Here is a 26,686-nt window from a genome sequence, read left to right as displayed (position 1 = left end):
GTATAAGGAAAAAAGAGAGGATTCAAAATAAAAAATGAAACAGGAGGTGTTACAACTGATAACTCAGAAACATAATACAAAGAATCATAGGAAAATACTTATAATAAATAAATTCCAACAAATTGCTCATCTGAGAAAATAAATAGATAAATACCTGGAAACATACCGTCTAGTAAGACTGAACTATCATGAAATATTAAATCTGAGCAGAACAACTACTGTATTACTATCTGTTTCTACCATTAGGTCTCTTAATATTTGCTTTCTATATTTAGGTGCTCTTATGTAGGGTGTATGCTTTTGAACTATAGTGTTGGTGAAGACTCTTGAGAGTCCCTTGGACTGCAAGGAGATCCAACCAGTCCATCCTAAAGGAGATCAGTCCTGGGTGTTCTTTGGAAGGAATGATGCTAAAGCCGAAACTCCAGTATTTTGGCCACCTCATGCGAAGAGTTGACTCATTGGAAAAGACTCTGATGCTGGGAGGGATTGGGGGCAGGAGGAGAAGGGGACAACAGAGGATGAGAGGGGTAGATGGCATCACCAACTCGATGGACGTGAGTTTGAGTGAACTCTGGGAGATGGTGATGGCCAGGGAGGCCTGGCGTGCTGCAATTCATGGGGTCACAAAGAGTCAGACATGACTGAGAGACTGAACTGAACTGAACTGATGTAGGGTGTATGAATATTTGCAAATGTTAAATCCTCTTGTTGAACAACACAACATTATATAATATCCATCTTTGTTTTCTTCAACAGTCTTGTTTTAAAGTCTATTTTGTCGGATATAAGTGTCACTACTTCAGCTTCCTTTGGTTTCCTTTTGCATGAAATAGGTTTTTCAATCCCTTCATGTTCAGTCTATGTGTGTCTTAACATCTGTAGTGAATCTTTTGTAGTCAGTATATAGATAGGCCTTATCTTATTTTTATTCATCTAGCTACTCTATGTCTTTGGAGAATTTAGGGCATTTCCACTTAAAATAATTGCTGATATGTATGTACATATTGATGTCTTTGTTAATTGTTTACTGGATGTTTTTTATAGTTCTGTTCTCTTCTTTTATATTTTGATAATTTTCTTAAGTTATATAAATGTATTTATATTCCTTTCTGTTTATCTTTTGTGAGTTTATTGTAGGTTTTTGCTTTGTGATTACAAGGAGGCTTATGTTGCTTCCCAAATGTTGCTAGTGGAAAAGAACGTGCCTGCCAATGCAGGAAACGTAAGAGACATGGGTTCAATCCCTGAGTCAGGGAGATCCACTGGAGGAGGAAATGGCAACCCACTCCAGTGTTCTTGCCTGGAGAATCCCATGGAGAGTGGAGCCTGGTGGGCTATAGTCCATCGGATCACTAAGAGTCAGAAATGACTGAAGCATCTTAGCATGCAAACACAGGAGTCTTATATATGACAACTTATATCTACAACAGCCTCTCCTAAGTTGACAACACTTAACTTTTTAAAAAATTTTGCTGTATATTCAGTTCAGTTCAGTCACTAAATTGTGTCCGACTCTTTGTGACCCCGTGAATTGCAGCACGCCAGGCCTCCCTGTCCATCACCAACTCCTGGAGTTCATTCAAACTCAGGTCCATCGAGTCAGTGAAGCCATCCAGCCATCTCATCCTCTGTCATCCCCTTCTCCTCCTGCCCCCAATCCCTCCCAGCGTCAGAGTCTTTTCCAGTGAGTCAACACTTCGCATGAGGTGGCCAAAGTACTGGAGCTTCAGCTTTAGCATCATTCCTTCCAAAGAAATCCCAGGATTAATCTCCTTCAGAATGGACTGGTTGGATCTCCTTGCAGTCCGAGGGACTCTCAAGAGTCTTCTCCAACACCACAGTTCAAAAGCATCAATTCTTAGGCTTCACAGTCCAACTCTGACATCGATACCTGACCACTGGAAAAACCATAGCCTTGACCTTTGTTGGCAAAGTAACGTCTCTGCTTTTCAATATGCTATCTAGGTTGGTCATAACTTTCCTTCCAAGGAGTAAGCGTCTTTTAATTTCATGGCTGCAGTCACCATCTGCAATGATTTTGGAGCCCCAAAAAATAAAGTCTGACACTGTTTCCACTGTTTGCCCATCTATTTCCCATGAAGTGATGGGACCAGGTGCCATGATCTTTGTTGTCTGAATGTTGAACTTTAAGCCAACTTTTTCATTCTCCTCTTCCACATTCATCAAGAGGCTTTTCAGTTCCTCTTCACTTTCTGCCATAAAGGTGGTGTCATCTACATATCTGAGGTTATTGATATTTCTCCTGGCAATCTTGAGTCCAGCTTGTGTTTCTTCCAGCCCAGCGTTTCTCATGATGTACTCTGCATGTAAGTTAAATAAGCAGGGTGACAATATACAGCCTTGATGTACCCCTTTTCCTATTTGGAACCAGTCTGTTGTTCCATGTCCAGTTCTAACTATGGCTTCCTAATCTGCATATAGGTTTCTCAAGAGGCAGGTCAGGTGGTGTGGTATTCCCATCTCTTTCAGAATTTTCCACAGTTTATTGTGATCCACACAGTCAAAGGCTTCGGCATAGTCAATAAAGGAGAAAAGCAGAACTAGATGTTTTTCTGGAACTCTCTTGCTTTTTTGATGATCCAGCGGATGTTGGCAATTTGATCTCTGGTTCCTCTGCCTTTTCTAAAACCAGCTTGAACATCGGGAAGTTCATGGTTCATGTATTGCTGAAGCCTGGCTTGGAGAGTTTTGAGCATTACTTTACTAGCATGTGAGATGAGTGCAATTGTGTGGTAGTTTGAGCATTCTTTTGCATTGCCTTTTTTGGTATTGGAATGAAAACTGAGTTTTCCAAATTTGCTGGTATATTGAGTGCAGCACTTTCACAGCATCATCTTTCAGGTTTGAAACAGCTCAACTGGAATTCCATCACCTCCACTAGCTTTGTTCATAGTGATGCTTTCTAAGGCCCACTTGACTTCACATTCCAGGATGTCTGCCTCTAGGTGAGTGATCACACCATCGTGATTATCTTGGTCGTGAAGATCTTTTTTGTACAGTTCTTCTTTGTATTCTTGGCACCTCTTCTTAATATCTTCTGCTTCTGTTAGGTCCATACCATTTCTGTCCTTTATCAAGCCCATCTTTGCATGAAATGTTCCCTTGGTATCTCTAATTTTCTTGAAGAGATCTCTAGTCTTTCCCATTCTGTTGTTTTCCTCTATTTCTTTGCATTGATCGCTGAGGAATGCTTTCCTATCTCTCCTTGCTAGTCTTTGTAACTCTGCATTCAGATGCTTATATCTTTCCTTTTCTTCTTTGCTTTTTGCTTCTGTTCTTTTCACAGCTATTTGTAAGGCCTCCCCAGACAGCCATTTTGCTTTTTTGCATTTCTTTTCCATGGGGATGGTCTTGATCCCTGTCTCTTGTACTGTGTCACAAACCCCTGTCCATAGTTCATCAGGCACTCTATCTATCAGATCTAGTCCCTTAAATCTATTTCTCACTTCCACTCTATAACCATAACGAATTTGATTTAGGTCATACCTGAATGGCCTAGTGGTTTCCCCCACTTTCTTCAATTTAAGTCTGAATTTGGCAATAAGGAGTTCATGATCTGAGCCACAGTCTGCTCCCAGTCTTGTTTTTGCTGACTGTTCTGAAAGAGATGGGAATACCAGACCACCTAACCTGCCTCTTGAGAAATCTGCATGGAGGTCAGGAAGCAACAGTTAGAACTGGACATGGAACAACAGACTGGTTCCAAATAGGAAAAGGAGTACATCAAGGCTGTATATTGTCACCCTGCTTATTTAACTGATATGCAGAGTACATCATGAGAAACACTGGACTGGAAGAAACACAAGCTGGAATCAAGATTACCAGGAGAAATATCAATAACCTCAGATATGCAGATGACACCACCCTTATGGCAGAAAGTGAAGAGGAGCTAAAAAGCCTCTTGATGAAAGTAAAGAGGAGAGTGAAAAAGTTGACTTAAAGCTCAACATTCAGAAAATGAAGATCATGGCATCTGGTCCCATCACTTCATGGGAAATAGATGGGGAAACAGTAGAAACAGTGTCAGACTTTATTTCTGGGGGCTCCAAAATCACTGCAGATGGTGATTGCAGCCATGAAATTAAAAGATGCTTACTCCTTGGAAGAAAAGTTATGACCAACCTAGATAGTATATTCAAAAGCAGAGACATTATTTTGCCGACTAAGGTCCATCTAGTCAACGCTATGGTTTTTCCTGTGGTCATGTATGGATGTGAGAGTTGGACTGTGAAGAAGGCTGAGCACCGAAGAATTGATGCATTTGAACTGTGGTGTTGGAGAAGACTCTTGAGGGTCCCTTGGACTGAAAGGAGATCCAACCAGTCCATTCTGAAGGAGATCAACCCTGGGATTTCTTTGGAAGGAATGATACTGAAGCTGAAGCTCCAGTACTTTGGCCACCTCATGCGAAGAGTTGACTCATTGGAAAAGACTCTGATGCTGGGAGAGATTGGGGGCAGGAGGAGAAGGGGACGACAGAGGATGAGATGGCTGGATGGCATCACAGACTCGATGGACGTGAGTCTGAATGAACTCCAGGAGATGGTGATGGACAGGGAGGCCTGGCGTGCTGCGATTCATGGGATCGCAAAGAGTCGGACATGACTGAGCGACTGAACTGAACTGAACTGATAGAGCTTCCCCATCTTTGGCTGCAAAGAATATAATCAGTCTGATTTCAGTGTTGACCATCTAGTGATGTCCATGTGTAGAGGCTTCTCTTGTGTTGTTGGAAGAGGGTGTTTGCTATGACTAGTGCATTTTTTGGCAAAACTCTATTAGTCTTTGCCCTGCTTCATTCCATATTCCAAGGCAAATTTGCCTGTTACCCCTGGTGTTTCTTGACTTCCTACTTTTGCATTCCAGTCCCCTGTAGTGAAAAGGACATCATTTTTGGGTGTTCATTCTAAAAGGTCTTATAGGTCTTCATAGAACCATTCAGCTTCAGCTTCTTCTGCATTACCGGTTGTGGCCATAGACTTGGATTACTGTGATATTGAATGGTTTGTCTTGGAAACGAACAGAGATCATTCTGTCAGTTTTGAGATTACATCGAAGTACTGCATTTCAGACTCTTTTGTTGACCATGATGGCTACTCCATTTCTTCTAAGTGATTCCTGCCCACAGTAGTAGATATAATGGTCACCTGAGTTAAATTCACCCATTCCAGTCCGTTTTAGTTAGCTGATTCCTAGAATGTCGACGTTCACACTTGCCATCTCCTGTTTGACAGCTTCCAATCTGCCTTGATTCATGGACCTAACTTTCTAGGTTCGTATGCAATATTGCTCTTACAGCATCGGACCTTGTTTCTATCACCAGTCACATCCACAACTGGGTATTGTTTTTGCTTTGGCTCCATCCCTTCCTTCTTTCTGGAGTTATTTCTCCACTGATCTCCTATAGCATATTGAGCACCTACCGACCTGGTGAGTTCCCCTTTCAGTATCCTATCATTTTGCCTTTTCATAGTGTTCATGCGGTTCTCAAGGCAAGAATACTGAAGTGGTTTGCCATTCCCTTCTTTAGTGGACCACATTCTGTCAGACCTCTCCACCATGACCTACCTGTCTTGCGTGGCCCCACAGGGCATGGCTTAGTTTCACTGAGTTAGACAAGGCTGTGATCCGTGTCATTAGATTGACTAGTTTTCTGTGAGTATGGTTTCAGTGTGTCTGCCCTCTGATGCCTCTCTCAGCGTCTACCGTCTTACTTGGGTGTCTCTTATCTTGGACATGGGATATCTCTTCATGGCTGCTCCAGCAAAGCACAGCCACTGCTCCTTACTTTGGATGAGGGGTATCTTCTCATGGCTGCCCCTCCTGACCTTGAACATGGAGTAGCTCCTTTCGGCCTTCCTGCTGTATATTAGAGAATTTACAGTGTTGTGTTAGTTTAAGGTATATAACTAAGTGATTCATTATTCATATACATATATCCATTGTTTTTCAGGTTCTTTTCCCATATTGGTTATTATATAATACTGAGTGGAAAATCCCATGGACAGAGGAGCCTGGAAGGCTGCAGTCCATGGGGTTGCTGAGGGTTGGACACGACTGAGCAACTTCACTTCCACTTTTCACTTTCATGCATTGGAGAGGGAAATGGCAACCCACTCCAGTGTTCTTGCCTGGTGAATCCCAGGGACGGGAAAGCCTGGTGGGCTGCCATCTGTTGGACACTACTGAAGTGACTTAGCAGCAGTAGCAGCACAGTTCACTAAGTCCTTAATGATTATCTATTTTATATATAGTAGTGTATATATGTTAATCCCAAACTCCTAATTTATCCCCCACCTTTCCCTTTGGTAACAATAAGAGTTTATTTTTGAAGTCTGCAAATCTGTTTCTGTTTAGAGAGTAAGTTCATTTGTTTAAATTTTTAGATTCCACAAACAAGTAATTTGTCTTTCTCTGTCTGACTTACTTCACTTAATCTCTGGATCCATCCATGTTGGTGCAAATGGCATTTCTTTCCTTTTAATGATTTGACTACTATCCCATTGTATATATGTACCACATCTTTATCCACTCCTCTGTTGATGGACATTTAGGTTGTTTCCATGTCCTCGCTCTTGTTAACAGTGCTGCAGGGAACACTGGGGTGCATGTATCTTTTTGAATTATAGTTTCTCTGGATGTATGCTCAGGAGTGGGATTGCTGGATTTTACCGTTCTATTTTTATCTTTTTAAGGAACCTGCTTGTTGTTCTCCATAGTGGTTGTAACAAAGCTTGTGTGGATCGAATGTGGGCTTCTAGTTTCCTCCTCCTGTGATAAGAGTTAATCTTCTCTGATGAAACTTTACGGGAGTGAGTTCCTTTTGGAGGGTCTTCCAGCAGATAAGGGGTATTCTAGGAAAATCTGTCCCTCGATTTTTTTTTAAGTGCCTACTGCCTAAAATAATCAATATGCCAAAGTGGCATGTTTTAGGCTACTATATTCTGCAACCCTCCATAATAGTAACAGATTTTTTTAATTAATTAATTTATTTATTTTTTATTTTACTTTACAATTCTGTATTGGTTTTGCCATACATTGACATGAATCCACCATGGGTGTAACAGATTTTTAATAATTTATTAAAATATCTAAAAGAAGGAGAAAATGTTTGAGAATTTACATTATCCAGGAGAGTTAAGGGGACAAAAGAAATGTAAGAGTAAAAAAACGTAAAAGTGAAAATAACAGTAAAGCATTTAAAATCACAATTTAAAAAATAAATTTCCAGTAAGGTAAAACATACCTGGAGTAACAGGCAAGTTTGACCTTGGAGTACAAAAATGAAGCAGGGAAAAAGCTAACAGAGTTTTGCCAAGAGAACACATTGGTCATGGTAAACACCCTCTTCCAACAACACAAGGGATCACTCTATACATGGACATCACCAGATGGTCAATACCAAAATCAGATTGATTTTTTTCTTTGCAGCTGAAGATGGAGAGGTTCTATACATTCAGTAAAAACAAGACTGGGAGCTGACTGGGGGTCAGGTCATGAACTCCTTATTGCAAAATTCAGACTTAAAATGAAGAAAGCAGTGAAAACTACTAGACCAAAATCCCTTTCGATTATATGGTAAAAGTGACAATTAGATTCAAGGGATTAGATCTGATAAAGAGCCTGAAGAACTATGGATGGAGGTTTGTGACATTGAATAGGAGGTGGTGATCAAAACCATCCTCAAGAGAAAGAAATTCAAAAAGACAAAATGATTGTTTGAGGAGGCCTTACAAATAGCTGAGAAAAGAAGAGAAGCGAAAGACAAAGGAGAAGAGGAAAAATACATCCATCTGAATGCCAAAGTTCCAAAGAATAGCAAGGAGAGATAAGAAAGCCTTCCTCAAACTACCACACACTTGCACTCATCTCACAAGCTAACAATGTAATGCTCAAATTCTCCAAGTTAGGCTTCAACAGTATGTGAACCAAGAACTTCCAGATGTTCAAGCTGGATTTAGAAAAGGCAAGAGGAACCAGAGAACAAATTGCCAACATCTGTTGGATCATAGAAAAAGCAAGAGAATTCCAGAAAAAAGAGCTACTTCTGTTGGATTGACCACACTAAAGCCTTTGACTGTGTGGATCACAACAAACTGTGGAAAGATGGGCTCAATAAAGGACAGAAATGGTAGGGACCTAACAGAAGCAGAAGATATTCAGAAGAGGTGCCAAGAATACACAGAAGAACTATACAAAAAAGATCTTCATGACCCAGATAATCATGATGGTGTGATCACTCACCTAAAGCCAGACATCCTGGAATGTGAAGTCAAGTGGGCCTTAGAAAGCATCACTATGAACAAAGCTAGTGGAGGTGATGGAATTCCAGTTGAGCTATTTAAAATCCTGAAAGTTGATGCTGTGAAAGTGCTGCAGTCAATATGCCAGCAAATTTGGAAAACAACAGTGGCCACAGGACTGGAAAAGGTTAGTTTTCATTCCAATCCCAAAGAAAGGCAATGCCAAAGAATGCTCAAACTACCACACAATTGCACTCATCTTACAATCTAGTAAAGTAATGCTCAAAATTCTCCAAGCCAGGCTTCATCAATACATGAACCGTGAACTTCCAGATGTTCAAGCTGGTTTTAGAAAAGGCAGAGGAACCAGAGATCAAATTGCCAACGTCCAGTGGATCATCAAAAAAGCAAGAGAATTCCAGAAAAACATCTATTTCTACTTTATTGACTATGCCAAAGCCTTTGACTGTGTGGATCACAATAAACTGTGGGAAAACTCTGAAAGAGATGGTCATACCAGACCACCTGACCTGCCTCTTGAGAAACCTATATACAGGTCAAGAAGCAACAGTTAGAACTGGACATGGAACAACAGACTGGTTCCAAATAGGAAAAGGAGTACGTCAAGGCTGTATATTGTCACCCTGCTTATTTAACTTATATGCAGAGTACATCATGAGAAACGCTGGGCTGGAAGAAGCACAAGCTGGAACCAAGATTGCTGGGAGAAATATCAATAACCTCAGATATGCAGATGACACCACCCTTATGGTAGAAAGCAAAGAAGAACTAAATAGCCTCTTGATGCTTAGAACTCAACATTCAGAAAACTAAGATCATGGCATCCAGTCCCATCATTTCATGGCAAATAGATGGGGAAACAATGGAAACAGTGACAGACTTTATTTTGGGGGGCTCCAAAATCACTGCAGATGGTGACTGCAACCATGAAACAAAAAAAAAAAAAAAAACCCGCATACTCCTTGGAAGAAAAGCTATGAGCAACCTAGACAGCATATTAAAAAGCAGAAACATTAATTTGCCAACAAAGGTCTGTCTATTCAAAGCTCTTGTTTTTCCAGTAGTCATGTATGGATATGAGTGTTAGACCATAAAGAAACCTGAGCACCAAAAAATTAATGCTTTTGACCTGTGTTGTTGGAAAAGACTCTTGAGAGTCCCTTGCATTGCAAGGAGATCCAACCAGACCATCCTAAAGGAAATCAGTCCTGAATATTCATTGGAAGGACTGATGCTGAAGTTGAAGCTCCAAAACTTTGGCTACCTGATGCAAAGAAATGACTCACTGGAAAAGACCCTGATGCTGGCAAAGATTGAAGGCAGGAGGAGAGAGGGACAACAGAGGATGAGATGGTTGGATGGCATCACAAACTCAACGGACATGAGTTTGAGCAAGCTCCAGGAGTTGGTGATGGACAGGGAGGCCTGGCATGCTGCAGTCCATGGGGTCCCAAAAAGTCAGACACAACTGAGTAAATGGTACTGAACTGAACTTAAGGTGAAGCATATTCTCATACATCTACCAAAGGACAGAAATAGACCTATATATTTCTAACTAAATCCTCTTTGTTCACTTCCCAAATCCTGAGATCCTTGGAAGGGAGGGGAATCAAGGGGCAGAGAGTTGTGTGTTTGTTTCTCTCTTTGGCCTGGCTCAGGCTGCTTGTATATTCTTTATAAGACCTGTGAAAGTGAGAAACAGAATTTTCAACAGAAAACCACAGGTGAACATGCTCTTCCAGTCCACCTGTGAATCTTGAAGCACACTTAGGAGCATAAAAACAGCAGTCAAATTCACTTTTAAATGTCTTTAACATTTATTTTTTTGGAATTATTTAGCTACTTGGTCTTTGAATATAGAATTGTTTTCTTATTTTTAAGTGTAAATATTTTACTAAGAACTATAGCAGATATTTAAATCACTAGAACAGATGAATTGTATTTGCATATTATTTCTATATTGCTGAAAGAATGTTGTAAATGAATTCAGCACCATGGTGTTAGGGGACTAGAAAGAGAAACTTGGGAACCAATCGATGATTATCAAGGTAAAGGTACATATTCCCCAGGTGGCAAATTCTACCTATTCTGACTTTTATTATCCTTAGGATAATGTTCTATTTATTTCATGAGTACAGAAGTTTTAATTGGATATGTCATGTTTCAAAGACAAAAGAAATGCCTAATTCACTCTAACAAACTTGTTAGTCACTGTTTATACCAAGAGGATTTCTACTCTACAGAGAATAATATTGTTTTCTTTTTCCTTTGTTGATAAATCAAAGTTTTACACTGACCTACAGCAGCCAAGCATACTTTAAAGCAAAATCATCTCTGACTAATACAGATATACTGCCTTTTAGCTTTATGTATTGTTATTTTTGCCCCCCTTTTTGATTTTTTGAGAAATATAATTCAAAAATAATTCAGTAAGAAAATATTGTTTGTCACTAGTTTATCTAAGAAAAATATTTATAGGTTTTAATGTATTTCAATTCTAATAATATTAACTGAAGTTTTACGATTTTTTTTTCCTTTAATAATGTTATGTTTCTTATATAGTTTTGCTTGTTTGAAGGGATGCTTGGGCAGTGTAGGAATGATTTGAACTTTACCCTTAACTGGGTAAAGTCAGTTATTCTGGAAATGTGATTTTTGTGCTTTACTCTGCCAGTGCACGATCTTTTTCTTAAAAAAAAAAAAAAGAAAAAGGTGGTGGTAGGGGGTGTTACAGTCTCAGTCTACCCTAATTCTGTTACTGTTTGCTTTGTTCTGCAATCACTCTGATCCTCCTGGCAGGGAACAAGATCCAGAGAACAAAACTAGTAGTGACTGTGTAGATAAAAAGGCAGTGAATTCTGCTTTTAAGGCAAAGAGGGAATAGTCTACAAAAGAATGAAAATGGGAATAAAAGTACAGCATTGTTAACCTGCAGATCTGTTGTACCTTTGAAAATCTTACACTGCCAAAAAAAAAAAAAAGTGACACTACAAAGATACATAATTATGTGACTGAAAATCTTGAAAAGGGTCACCATTCAGCTTATGGCCAGTATTTGACAATGAAATAGACTACATTATTCATGGTGGAGAAACTATAGACCCCTTTTCCTTAAAATGACAGGACAGTGTTTCAGCAGTATATGGGATACCATAATGTATTATATATATATATATGTAATACTATATAGACATACTATATTATTTATTCTCTGCCAGAACAACTCTTTAGACATGATGAAGATGATGGGGTCAAGAAGAGTACTCCAGAGAAGAATTGGAAAGAAATGTCAGAGCAGACATTACAGAAGGTATTCTAATCTTTAAGATATTGAACTGAGCAAGTTAAATCTGAATTTTAACATAAAGGATTATGTTTTAAAATGAGGGCTAATGAACTTAAACCTTGTGTGAATCCTTAATTTAAATTCAAAATCATTGGCTTACCAAAATGGGGTTAAAAAATCAATGTTAGTGAAATAAAAAATGTGGAAACATTTATGCTTCTTTTGACATAGATTTAAAATATTTTTAAGGGATAAAAAGAATGAATTTAACAATAGAAAGTATAAAAAATTTTTACATTTAAACACTTATTTAAACTAAAAAAAAGCATAGTTTCAGTTTTATGTAGTAAAATGGTAATATGTTTATAATTTTAAAGTTAAAAATTATACATTCTCATCTCATTTTAGATAAACATTTATGCCTATATAATTTGGTATAACTCTCCCTGTTTTAACAGAACCCCTCCATACAAATCCTATAGTCACTTTACAACCTGGTTATCTTACAACCTGGTTATAAAATGTTGTTTAAAAATCTTCACATTTATCTTTGCAATTTTGTACTTAACTAGTAGTCATCAATTTCAGTTAAATGGGCTTGGTTTTATTTTAGCACTTTTTGTGAAATGTTCTTTAAATAGATAATTCTTGTAACCAGTTACCACTTGGATACTTAGAAAAAGCTGGAAGTGTCCATATATAGACAAAAATATTAATGTAGTTACTTAAATTTTCTACATCTGTGGATTGATTTGTAGGAAATCTGTTCATATACAGCAGATGATGAGATTCCTTATACTTCTAACACTCGCCATATGGTCAGGTAACAAAGGCTGTCATCTCATTATTACTGAATGACATATTAGTTTGACATTATAACATAGAGAAAAAGAAATGCTCGTGTTCATTTATCTTAAGGTAAAATAAGTAATTGAAATAAAGTAAGTACTTCCAGATAGAATGCCATACACTTTATAGCAGCTTACCTTTTTTGTTTCAGAACAATTTGTTCATTTTTGCCAAGTTTTGTATAATTTTTATCTCCGTGGACATATTATACTATACTGCTACTTACTACCTTGGGGTATAAACCCTAAAGAAATTTATTATTTCATTCCAACTGCCCTAAATAATGTGGAGGAGGAAAAATAATTTTCCTCTATTCTTCTAGGTTCTTGGATAAGACATCCCTTGTAATAAAAAGACAGATTAACAGAGAAAAATCAAAGTTTAATAACATGTGTACTTCCTGTATACATGGGAGATAGTGCATGGAAACTGACACTGTGAAATGGCCTAAGCTGTCACCTTAAATACCTTCTTCAACTAAAGACAAGAAAAGATGTTGGGGCTCTGGAGTCAGTTACTGCTCAGTTTTTAGATGTTCTCCTAGGACCGCAGTTTCTTAAAAACAACCAGCTCAAGAGATGACATGTGCCAAAGAGACATTTTAGAGTGTCAGCATTCTGCTCCCCTTAATTGCCTGCTACTATAGCAGATCCAGAAATCTATTTTAACTCCTGAAAAACTCAAAGGAATTATTTTCATAGGACCATGTGTCAAATTTGTCACTTAAAAAAAATAATGCAATTGTATGAGTCATAATTTAACCCCTTTTAGTTGAGTTTCCTTATTTTACAAGGATATATATGCAATTCAGAATGGCTTTAAAAGATACTGAAAACATGAAAACAATATTTGTACATAGTAGAAATGAAATGTATGAGTAGATTTGTTTTTTTAAAAAAAATACTAACATTTCAACCCTTATGGAGTAAATTGTGTCTCCCTTCTCCAGGGGATCTTCCCAATCCAGGGATCGAGCCCAGGTCTCCTGCATTGCAGGTAGATTATTTACCATCTGAGCCACCAGTAAGCCCAATTGTGTCTCCTCCCACAACCAAATTCTTTTGTCAAAGTCCTAATCTCCTGTATCTCAGAATATGACTATATTTGAAGATGACGGTCTTTAAAGAGTTAAGTTAAAATGAGGTTGCTGCTGCTGCTGCTGTGAAGTCGCTTCAGTCGTGTCCGATTCTGTGCGACTCCATAAACGGCAGCCCACCAGGCTCCACCGTCCCTGGGATTCTCCAGGCAAGAACACTGGAGTGGGTTGCCATTTCCTTCTCCAATGCATGAAAGTGAAAAGTGAAAGTGAAGTCGCTCAGTTGTATCCAACTCTTTATCAGGGTTTAATTCACTCAATCTGTGTACATTGTTATGACAGCGCTAGCAAAGTAATACACAAACTTCAAAAAGTCAGGTGTTTTATTTCAGTTTTGAAAGAAGCCATCTTTTTGGTAAATTAAATTCTCAGTACTGGACTTGAGATAATCTATTAGCACACAAACCAAATGCCTTTAACAATTCCCTAGACTTTCATTTTCAAATATAGGTTGAAACTTTCCTTTCTGTTTTTGGAGAAGTAAAGTCAATTTGGGAGAAGGAAATGGCAACCACTCCAGTATTCTTACCTAGAGAATCCTGTGGACAGAGGAGCCTGGTGGGCTGCTGTCCATAGGGTCACACAGAGTTGGACAGGACTGAAGTGACTTAGCATGCATGCATGCATTGGAGAAGGAAATGGCAACCCACTTCAGTATTCTTGCCTAGAGAATCCCAGGGTCAGAGGAGCCTGATGGGCTGCTGTCTTTGGGGTCACACAGAGTCAGACACGACTGAAATGACTTAGCAGCAGCAGCAGCAAAGTCAATTTGACAACAATTTTTAGAGAGTGACCTTGAATAACACTTTCATATATGCTATGAACTTTCCCTCATCAAATTCTTTAGAAGTAGTATCTATGTTGTTCCCCATTTTAAACTTAAATACAAATAATCTTGACTAGTTCTTATGATTAAACATAGATTCACAGTAGGCAGTTGAGGAACTTTAAACATTTTAAACATACCAGACCTAGAAAAGGTATTTCTCCATTGTTGCATATGAAATTTTCATGAGTTGTACCCAATCTTAATAAAAAAAAATAATGCCAGTTTCTAGGATTGAACTCTCAAATTTAAGATGTTTGCTACATTTCTTCATAACATATTATATTTTAATATAATATGTGTAAGTTGATATAAAATATATAAATATAAAATATAAAAGTGTAAGTTGATTTAAAAGCTAATTCAGCAGTATTTAGTGTAGGTAACTGCAATTTTATCTCAAGTAATTTTATTAAATAGCTGTTATGATTAACAATAATGAAATGGTGATAAAATGTTTAGAACTTACTATTTGCTAAGAATTGTCATATATGATCATATTTAATACTTATAACTTAGAAGATAGCTGTTACTATTCCCATTTTACAGATGAGGAAAGTAAAGGTAAAATAGATTAATATCTCCTGGGGTAAAACAGTCAGAGCTAAAAGTGAGATCTAGACCAGGCTCAAAATTCAATTTCCTCCAGACTGAACTCCTTCTTACTAATATTTTTATATCATCACTGTCAAAATCATTTTTAATGTTATAATCATTTATTTTCATGAATTAAAAAAAATAAAAGTCCCTTTAAATTCACTCCACCTTGGAATCTAACATGCCAAAATATTTTAAAGTATATTTATGAAAACTATACTGTTTGGGGCAGTGATTAAAAAATCATTGAGAGAAACTGAAGAGATTATAAAAGGGTGATATTCCTGATTTGCTTGTAGAATTTTTTACTAAATGGAGAATATGATTTGGTGATAGAGTGATTTGGGAAAAGTAAAAATGTTCATGTATTCCTGAACATGGTATTTTTTGTCACATTATCCAGCTCTCCAGTAAAGTATTTGCGTTGAGAGGGAACAATAGAATTTGTTTCCCAGAGATCTACAGTAGTCTGGTGCAAACTCATATACGTCTACTCTTGTTTTGTCTTTAGATGAAAATAGTATGTAAGGTGATGGCTTAAGCCGTTTTGGGGAGTTACTCATTTTTCCTGGATATCTTCCAAGTATACAGGAGTTGTACATGTTATTAAATTTTAGTTTTGCTGTTTTAAATCTGTCTTATATCAATTTCATTCTTAGACCAGTTAAAGAACCTAGAATGGTAGAAAGGAATGTTTTCCTTCCCAATAGTAGATTATAAAACCAAAGCATTTATGGTCTCACAGAACTCTGCAGAGCTTATTAGTATAGTTAGTTCTATATCACATTGTGTAAAATTTTAACTTCTTTTACCATCTGTCCTTTATTTAAAAGATGTATTATTGCATTTTGGAATGTATTTATCTATACCACCTTAGAATCATTTAGAAATTAAGTACTTTACATTTTTATTTTGTCCTTATGCTAAATGAAATTTTATTTTTATAAGTTAGAAATAATAAAAATACAGTAGATTCTCTTTGGGCTTTTAAAAGAATAAATAAAACTGTTTTGTTTAGGTCATTGAATTGGAAAATCGGCTAAGATCTTTTGAGAAACGGTCAAGAAAATTAAAAGAAGGGAATAAAAATTTAATGAAAGAAAATGATTTCCTGAAATCCCTTGTTAAAGAGCAGCAAGAAGATGCAAAGACCAGAGAAAAAGAGCTGGAACAGTTAAAAAAGGGAAGTAGAGGTGTGGAAAAAGACAAAGCTAAACTTGAGGCAAAAATCAGTGAGCTGGAGGTAGAAGTCATTTCCCTAAGGAGACAAGTGGCAGAAGCTAATGAGTTGAGAAATGAAAATGAAGAGCTGATGAATTCAATGGAGAAATTACAGCATTCAGCGGATAAAGCTAAATCTGAGATGGCCACCACAGAAGCGCAATCTGGATCTGGGCAATCTGAGTATAAGACAACCACCACCAAGGTTAAATTTAAAACAGCCAAGAAAAAGTGCTCTGTGGGCCGTTACCACACTGTTCTCAATCACTCCATCAAGGTCATGAGCAATGTGTTTGAGAACCTCAGCAAGGACGACTGGGAGGATGTGAGTGAAAGCAGGTAAAGCTCTCATTAACTAGGTCTGTAGTGGGGACACTGTGCATATGTAAAGCACCAGCAAATGGAGATTGAATTTCAACTACTGTCGATTTGGTATTCAGAAAAAATACTGTCAGATCCTTTGAAATATCTTGGGAGGTCTTGTTCTGAGCTTATTGACTGAAATTTGCATGCAAAATTAGCCACAACTGCATGAGTATTTGAATAGGTGCCAGGAAACCCAAAAGAAGGCAATGCTTGATTTCTTCCAGTGATGCTATTTTCATGCAGTCATGAGGCTTGAAATTGACAGTTTGGCAGGTTGATTTAATTTGCTGGCCCTTTGCATATTCACCACTGACAGCTAAGGATTCCCAGGCAAGCCTACTAAGTCGGTTTAGTTATCTTGTGACATGGCAACCTGGGAGGAGAAACATTTTTTCCCCTTAATTTAGTTAGATAAATTTTGAATGACCCATTTCAGCTTGTTACCAGATGTCTACAAGCTGTTTAACATCCTTTAAATTAAAAACCATCTTCACTAATTATTTCATGTATGTATTATGCAAAGTCATTGTACTAACTTTAATTGAATGGTGGCTAAAATTCATTCTTTAAAGTTAAAGCTCTACAGATTGCTAGTTCTAAGTTATATAACCCCTAGTGAATAGCGGCAAGGGAATACTAAAAATCTATAATATTTCTTTCCTTTACCCTTGGCTATCCATTCACAGATACACTTGAAGCACGTCAGTAAAACCACAAAGGTAAATGGATGATAGAACACCTCTTTTTATACCTAAATAATAGGACATTTAGTGTTGCCAGAATTGCTAACAGACACATGGAACAATTTTCTGTAATTCTGTCTTGTTTTATAGCAGCATATATTTCCTTTTATTTTCCTAAGTTTTTTTTTTTTATCTGCAGTCGTGGTCTGTTTTAGATTTGAGATGTTTCTGGATAGTTTTCTTAGACGTAGAAGTGAAACATTTTAAAATGCAGTTCTCAAACCTGTTTGCATATTAGAATCACCTGAGGATCTTATAAAAATTCCAAAGCTCAGGCCACATCCCAGAACAATTAAATCATAACTTCTGGAGCGAGATACAAGCTTCAGTAGTTTTGGAGTCTCTGCAGCTGATTCCAATATGCAGACAAGTTTGGGAACCAGTGTTTTAAATGAACATTGGTCATGCCTCTGGTCTTTATGCAGGGTAAAAACTCAGAAACAAATTTACAAAGGTAGTAAGAAAGACCAAATCTGCATTCCTACTTCTTTGTTATCTCTTCTAAGGTTTTCTTCCATATTTTCAAAAGTAATTAGAGATAAAATCCTACTTGGCTTAAAACCCACTAAGTGTTTATCAATGTCTTCCAGGAAATTCTGGTTTCATCTACTAATTATATCTCATAAGTTGGTACTACCACACTTCATAATATAGTGGTACATATATACTCATGTGTATATATATGTGAATAAATACATGAAAGTTAAGAAATACACTCAGTTCAATTTTGTCTTCTTAATGCATATCAGAAGGTCATGTATTTTGGGAGATGTATCACCATATCTATTAAAACATAGGGTTCGTCATTTTAAGTTATTTAGCAGTGAAACTCAGTTTTACACTGTGAGGATTATGTTACATTTCCTGCCTGACAGAACAATCTTAGGAATCACTCAAATGCAAAGAATTCTCAAACTATTAGAAATCCTAAATGAAGCTTCAGGATTTCAGAATATTCTGTTGGATTAGCCAAAAACTTCATCCAGATTCGTCCATAATGTTTGTCTTATGGAAAACCTGAACAAACTTCTGGGCCAACCCAAATATACATATACACAATGGAATATTACTCAGCCATTAAAAAGAATACATTTGAATCAGTTCTGCTGAGATGGATGAAACTGGAGCCGATTATACAGAGTGAAGTGAGCCAGAAAGAAAAACACCAATACAGTATACTAACACATATATATGGAATTTAGGAAGATGGCAATGATGACCCTGTGTGCAGGACAGCAAAAAAGACACAGATGTGTATAGCGGACTTTTGGACTCAGAGGGAGAGGGAGAGGGTGTGATGATTTGGGAGAATGGCATTGAAACATGTATAATATCATGTAAGAATCGAAATGCCAGTCTATGTCTGATGCAGGATATGACACGCTTGGGGCTGACGCGCGGGGATGACCCAGAGAGATGTTGTGGGGAGGGGGGTGGGAGGGGGGCTCATGTTTGGGAACACATGTACACCTGTGGTGGGTTCATGTCAATCTATGCCAAAACCAATACAGAATTGTAAAGTAAAAATTAAAAATAAATAAATAAATTAAAATTAAAAAAAATAAAAATAAAAAAAAAAATTAAAAAAAAAAAGAATTCAAGAAAAAAAAAAAATAAAAAATAAAAAATTTACTTGGATAGTGAGGAAAATAGAGCTTGGTCCTTTATACATTTGTATGATACTATATCATCACTACCTTATTAATATTTATTTCCCATTGTTATATAGCATTACAAAAACATGATGTCAAATAACAACAAAAAAAACAATTTAGTAACAAGTGTGGGGAACAAGCACAGATTAGGGGAGTCCAGTGCCTAACAAGCTGTGGAGGACTCTTCAAGAGATTTGAGACAAGAGGAGTTTTAAAGCACTTTAGAAGAGGCCAGGGCTTCTCTGGTGGCTCAGTGGTAGAGAAGGTGCTTGCAATAAGGGGGACATGGGTTTGATCCTTGTGTTAGGAAGATCCCCCGGAGAAGAAAATGGCAGTCCACTCCAGTATTGTTTCCTGGGAAATCCCATGGATAGAGGAGCCTGGTGGGCTAGAATCCATGAGATGGCAAAAGAGTTGGACAACTTAGCAGCTAAACAGCAACAGTAAGAAGAGGCCAAGCAGAAACAGAACATGACTGATTAGAAGATCAGGGATTTCCTTTTAAGGCTGTGGGTTCTATTTTCTAGGGTAAGGTAAACTAGCTGAAGCTGGGTTGGGGGATTGTGATTGGTGTATGTTAAGTTTCCTTGACAGTGATGCATTTTGCATTAATGTTTTGATGCTGAATTTGGTTTTGATTGACTGGGCCAGTCCACTGGGGCAACTTGTGTTTTGTGGGTCCCAATATACAAATTACCTTTATCTTGATGGGTAATAATCAGTAGGGATTGTTAATACCTTGAAGAAGAAAAGCAGAATTTCAGCAAAACATGTTTATCAAATCTGTGGAAAAGGAGACAGTGAAAGGGCTGGAAAGTACATTACAAAATAGAATCAAAAACCCCAAAGATCACAATAGACTGGGAAGATACAGTTATCCAAAAGATGATAGGGTCCTATACTTGGCTATAAAATGCCAAATTTTCAGCTATACAATGGGAAAAATATGAGACTTAATGTATGTAAAAATATTTTAGGAGGTTTTGTTAAATCCTTTATGTCTCAGTTCATAATGCATGTTGGAAAAGCTTACACAAATTTAGTCTGCATCTATCAGGAATCCTATACTTCTCATAGTACACCTGAAATATGAAATTAAATTCTGGACATAATGGTCCATCAAAATAAACTGGTGTACTTTCAGGAGGGATCAGGATGGGAAAGCATCTCAAGAGCATTTATGTTAAGAATATTCATGGATGGAGGAGCCTGGTGGGCTGCAGTCCATGGGGTCGCTAAGAGTCCGACACGACGGAGCGACTTCACTTTCACTTTTCACTTTCGTGCATTGGAGAAGGAAATGCCAACCCACTCCAGTGTTCTTGCCTGGAGGATCCCAGGGATGGGGGAGCCTGGCAGCTGCCATCTATGGGGTCACACAGAGTCGGACATAACTGAAGCGACTTAGCAGCAGCAGCAGAGATGTTTTTCTTGGAGAAACCACTGTTACTGGTGTCATATAACTATGTCCAAATAGATCATCCATGTAGAAAAGGGATTGGACTTACTTTTCTAGTCAGCATTAACACTAGCACTTCTAATCTTCTTCCGTTTATTTTTTTTTTACACAAACTATTAACGTACTATCTCAAACTATTAACACACACTGTGGTAAAACTTAGTCCTCTTATTTCTTACTTGTACCCCCACCCCACTAGAATGAAAGCTACCCAAGGGCAAGGATTTCCTTAAGTATTTTATTAAATGATGACTACTCATAAGAAATGGGACTAATGGGGAGGGAGGTGGGAGGGGGGTTCAGGAGTGGGAACTTATGTACACCTGTGGTGGATTCATGTTGATGTATGGCAAAACCAATACAGTATTGTAAAAAAATTAAACTTAATTAAATTAAAAAAACCACACATTTAAAAAGAAAAAAAAAAGAAATGGGACTAAGATCAATGGGTGAATGGCTCAGAGATTCAAATTTTGTCCTACACTAAGAGAAAACTTTCCTTTCTGTTAGAAATTATTAAAACTTTCTGCCCTGGCTCAGAAAGTAGTGAGTGTTCTAACCTTGAACATGTCAAAACATGTGCTTCCTGAGTTTTACACTTAGAGAAATACTATAGAAGTGATGCTGGCAAGCTTGTGATATTAGATAATCTAAATTCTTGATGAGATTTTATAATTTAGTAAAATCTATTTACACAAATTTTCTCTCAATATATTTAGACTAACTTTCTCTCTTAACAATGAGAACTAGTAAATGTTCAAATTAAATTTACAGCTATATATATATATATATATATATATATGAAACCTGTGTTATTATTTAGTCTTGAACTTAAAAGAGGTACATTTAACAACTCTTCTTCTTGGGTTTTATATCTCTCCCTTTTCCCACAATCAGTGATTCTGAAACACAGAACTTACGAAATTTGGGAACAATTATTGTAGAAACATCCCAGAAAGTAAGTCCGACAGAAGACAGACGAGACCAGAAAGAAAGTGACCAAACAGAGGACAGCCAAATGCAAGGAAAAGAAATAGTACAGATATGTCCAAATGTAGATGGCAAGACCCCAAAGGTATATAACAGTTTTGATTAATTATAGACTGTTTTAAATTTCATCTCATGCATCATAACTTAATTTTTCTTGCCAGTGATTTAATTTGAATCCTTAAAAATTGTTTTCTTTGTAATATGCAGTGAAAATGCTCACTTTTAAATAATTTTCAAGTACTAATTTGTTAAAAAATCTTTTGCATAGATAAAAATTTAAGTAGATATAATTTTCCTAAATATAAATCTTAAAGTATCTCAGCCAGAAATAAATGTGATAATAAGTTCATTTTTCAGGTACATAAAATATATGAAGAGAAGAAGCTTCTGTTTTATATTGTCTTTCATAATAACAAATTTAGTCTAAGTCTTTGAATTTCTAATTTCTACCTAGTGTAAATACATTAGGTAATGTATATACATGTACAAATAAATACATACTGCCCAATGTATTTAGTTTATTTTTCTTATTTCATGCTAATGTATTTTATTCCCCAATATATTTTAAGTCTTGAAATATTAATGTTCCGAGACAACTTACTCAGTAATTCTTTTTACTGATATGTCATTAAAGGTTTACTATTTGGCATAGATCAGTGAAAAACTGAGAAAAGATAATTTTATTTTGTTTTTAAAAAAAGATTAGCTTTGAATTAACCTGTAAGTTTCTTTAAAAACCTTGTCTAAAACTGTTTATTTTTTGAGATCTTGCCAGAACTTTGGAGGGAAAAGCTCAAGAATGACTAAAGTTTATCTTGGTTACTACCATAATAAAGTTTAGATGAAAAATTATATGCTAAGTGCATGCTGATTGAGTGGTTGGTTGATAAATAGTTTTTAAAGAAATCTATTTTGCTACACATTATTTGGTTGGAATTTTTGTGTAGCTGAAGTTGATTATGTACAGCTTAATTTATAAATAGAAACTCATTTGAATAGATCTATGTACATTGTTGGGAGTCAGAAAATTATAGCTGGTCAAATTGTACCAATTGTGTTTGGCAAATATTAGAACTTCTCACTTCCAAGGTAACCATTATCTTAATTTTATTCACTCCCCTTCTTTTCTTTATTATTTTATCTCTCCTAACATTATGGTTAATTTTGTCTGTTTTTTGAACTTTATGGAATCTGTATTTTATTTTGTCTCTGGCCTTTTTGTTCAATATTATGGGGAATATGTTCATTTTTATTGTTGTATATTATTTCACTATCAGAATATATCACAATTTATATACCCATTCTACTACTGAATTTTGGGTTGCTTCAGTTTGGATTTCTTGTAAATGATGTTGCAATGAATATTCTTGTAAATACAAGTATGGGCATTTCTACAATGAAATGCCTAGGGGTAGGATTACTATACCATAGATAATCTGTTTCTAAGATTTTAGGTGATACTGTTTTCCAAAGTGCAACCAATTTGTTGCATTCCCTCGCAGACTATGAACATTTTTACTGCTTCTTATCAGCGTATGTTAAGTTAGTCCTTATCTCAGCCACTTTTGTTTGTATATTGAGTCATATTGTGCGTTAATGTTCTATGATTACTAATAAGGTGTTAAATACTACTTCTTTTAATTATTATTCATTTGGAGTTCTTCAGTGAATTGCTTCCTTAAGTGCTTCCCACTTTACAAATGAATTGTCTGTCTTTTCCTTATTCATCTGGAGGAGTTCTTATGTATACTACATATGAGTCTTCTGTTGATTATATTCTTGCCCTACGCCATCCTGTGCCCTTTCACTCGTTTTAGTGGAATCTTTTGGGGAATAAAACATCATAATTCTAACGTGGTCAAATTTAATAATTTTTTCCTCTATGAATAATACTTTTTTATGCCCTCTATAAATTTTTTACCTACTTCGACTTCAGTATTTTTATACTACTTTGTTGCCTTTTTCTGTATTGTCTGATTTACTGTTTTGATTTTGACCTCTATGTCTGGCATTGATTTTTGCATATGATGAATGATAGGGATTAAGTTTTACACTTTCCCCCACTCTGTGCAGTAGCACCACCTTTGTTGTAAATCAGGTGTGCATATACATGTGGTAACTAGACTTTTCCTTCTGTTCCATCAGTGTATTCATGTATATCATACTGTCTCATCACTGTTATTTTATAGTAGTCTTAACTGATAATAGAACAGGTCTCCCATCTTGTTTTCATTCAAGGGTCCCTCCAGTATTCTTGGTCCTTTGTTCTTTGGAATCAGCTTCTCACAAACCAACCTTTGGGATTTTGATAGGGACTCTATCAATATAAATTAATAATAAAACAATGAGAAGATTCTGAAAAGTAGAGAGGAGACACACCAAGTAGGGATCTCAGAATTGGAGGAACAACATGGTTGGTAAGGTCTCTGGGTTTTCATTTTGCCTCATATATCCTGGCCTGGATGCTGAAGAAATCTGCAACTTGGAAAGGCCAGTTGGTCAGATGATAGAAGCCCCCTATAAAACCCTATTCTCTCTAGTCAAAGGACCAGGAAATGGACAGCCCAGTAAAACAGAAAACTTTTACATAATAACTGCCCTACCCTAGCCAAACACCATGGGAAAAATTGCAACCCTACCTTTACCCTCAACCAGTAAAGACCTAGTGAGGAACATACACTTTCATTCTCACCTAGCTGTGAGAAGGCATGCCTTCTCCCACTTTCAGGTGCCATTGAAGAGCCATTGGTAATGACTCTCCCCTTTATGCCATTAGAGGCCACATAGGGAGTTGGACATGCATCCGTATCCAGCAATGAAGAGATGGCCCTTTCCTTTCCTAGCAGGGTTTTTCTCAATTTCAGAGGTCAAATACAGAGATGGGGACTTTCATAACCTCCCATATCTATAAAGCCTCCCATACCCTGTCCACTATGTCAAGAGAGGCCAAGTGAAGAACAGAAGCAAGGTCATGCTCCAGTTCCCAAACAAGGTGGTGTAAGCAGAGGTCTTTGGGAAGCCTGAGCTTTCACCCCCAGTGATAATGAGGTGCCCCTTACCAACCAGGATGTCATCAGAGACTGGACTTGCATCGCAGCTGGGAAGTACTGAGGACTACAACACCTAAAATGTCCAGAATATAATTCAAAATCATTCATCATACCTAGCAACCAGAAACACCTCAACTTGTATGAAAAAAAAGATAGCAAGAGAAGCTAACAGCAAGATGACACAGCCATTCAAACTATATGATAGTACTTTAAAGTAGCTGTCATTAAAAATGCTTCAAGAAGCATTTACAAACAGGCTTGAAACAATGAAAAACTAGAACATCTCAAGAATGAAGTAGAAATTCTCATCAAAGAAATAGAAGATATAAAATAGAACCAAATGGAAATTTTAATGAAAAAATAATGGCTTTGTGTTCCCACCACAAAGGATGTCATCATTGCCTACCACTCAATTTAATGTCAAGACTGGTGATACCAAACACCCCCCAGGAGGGGAAGAAAGGTTTAACACTTACATAATGGAATAGAGAACCTAGAAATGGATTTACAAGTGTGAAAAATAACTGATTTTTGAAAAAGGTGTAAAACAGTTCAGTAGAGGAGACAAGTAGTGCTGGAAAAATTGGAGATCCCTAGGTAAAAAAATGAACCTAAACCTCACACTTTATACAAAAATTAACTTGAAATAAATCACAGATAGTGATGTGTAAAGCAAATTCTAAAACTTAAAGAAGAAACCATAAGAGAAAATCTTAGAGCGTTTAAACTTAGAGCCTGCTGAAGAGTTTTTAGACATGTTATCAAAAACATGGTCCTTAAAAGAAAACACCAGTACATTAAACTGCATCAAAATTAAGAACTTTGCCTTTGTGAAAGACCCTATGAAGAGGGTTTAAAAAAAAAAACAAAACCATGAGACAGACCAAGAGGAAGTATTTATAAAACCATATATTTGACAAAAGACTGATATGTTGAATACATAAGGATTTTTGTTGAGACTCAACAGTAGAAAAATAATTCAATTAGAAAAGAGGCAAAAGACATAAACAGACATTTCACAGAAACGAGTAAATGGATAGCAAATAAGCACATATAAAGATGCTCAACATCATTAACCATTAGGGAAATAAAGATTGAGACCCTGATAAGATACACATCTATTAGAACAGCTAAAATTAAAAAAATACCAAGTACTGACAAGGATGCAGAGAAATTGAATCTCTCATATAGTACTAGTATATCTCTCATATAGTATTGTGAATATAAAGAGGTATGGCATTCTTGGAAGCAGTTGGTCGTTTCTTTTCAAGAAATTATATGCTTCCCATACAATCCAGCCATCTTCCTCATGGACATTTATCTCATAGAAATTAAATTTATGTTTACCCCAAACAGTTAAACATCTGTACATGAATGGTCATAACAGCTTTATTTTTAATAGCTAGAAACTGAAACAACAAAATTTTCTTCAATAGCTGAATGGTTAATCCATACTATAGAATACTACTCAAGAATAAAGAAGATATACAGGCTTTTCTATATGCATTGCCCTAGCATTGTGACCTCAGATTGCTCATCTGGAGTTGGAGCCTAGCCTTTCCTTTCCTCCTACATCCTGTGTTGCTGTTAAAATGAGTTTAAAGATCTGTATGCACATCAAGAAGTAACAGTTAGAACTGAACATAGAATAACCGACTGGTTCCAAATTGGGAAAGGAGTATGTCAAGGCTGTATATTGTCACCCTGTTTATTTAACTTATATGCAGAAAACATCATGAGAAACTCTGGGCTGGATGAAGCACAAGCTGGAATCAAGATTGCCGGGAGAAATATCAATAATCTCAAATATGCAGATGACACCACACTTAAAGCAGAAAGCAAAAAAGAACTAAAGAGCTTCTTGATGAAAGTGAAAGAGGAGAGGGAAAAAGCTGGCTTAAAACTCAACATTCAGAAAACTAAGATCATGGCATCCAGTCCCATCACTTCATGAGAAATAGATAGGGAAACAGTGGCTGACTTTATTTGGGGGGGCTCAAAAATCACTGTAGATGGTGATTGCAGCCATGAAATTAAAAGACGCTTACTCCTTGGAAGAAGAGCTATGACCAACCTAGACAGCATATTAAAAAGCAGAGACATCACTTTGCCAATAAAAGTCCATCTAGTCAAAGCTATGGTTTTTCCAGTAGTTAGGTATGGATGTGAGAGCTGGACTATAAAGAAAGCTGAGTGCTAAAGAATTGATGCTTTTGTTTCCATGTCCTGGCTATTATAAACAGTGCTGCGATGAACATTG

At 36.7% G+C, this 26,686-nt stretch overlaps 1 protein-coding gene across 3 annotated transcripts in view; it reads left to right on the top strand.

Annotated features, from left to right (window-relative positions):
- CNTLN (centlein) overlaps positions 1-26,686 on the top strand; it is a 360,480-nt gene that overhangs the window by 243,706 nt on the left and 90,088 nt on the right. For all 3 annotated transcript variants that reach the window (XM_040238523.1, XM_040238506.1, XM_040238514.1), the window contains exons 14-16: positions 11,507-11,598; positions 15,961-16,502; positions 21,284-21,461. In XM_040238523.1, coding sequence (XP_040094457.1) covers positions 11,507-11,598; positions 15,961-16,502; positions 21,284-21,461 — 812 coding nt within the window. The remainder of the gene's footprint in view (positions 1-11,506; positions 11,599-15,960; positions 16,503-21,283; positions 21,462-26,686) is intronic.

Source organism: Oryx dammah, unplaced genomic scaffold, assembly GCF_014754425.2.
Source record: "Oryx dammah isolate SB20612 unplaced genomic scaffold, SCBI_Odam_1.1 HiC_scaffold_1, whole genome shotgun sequence".
In the NCBI taxonomy this organism is placed as follows: Eukaryota; Metazoa; Chordata; class Mammalia; order Artiodactyla; family Bovidae; genus Oryx; species Oryx dammah.
This window is presented reverse-complemented; position numbering and strand designations above follow the sequence as displayed.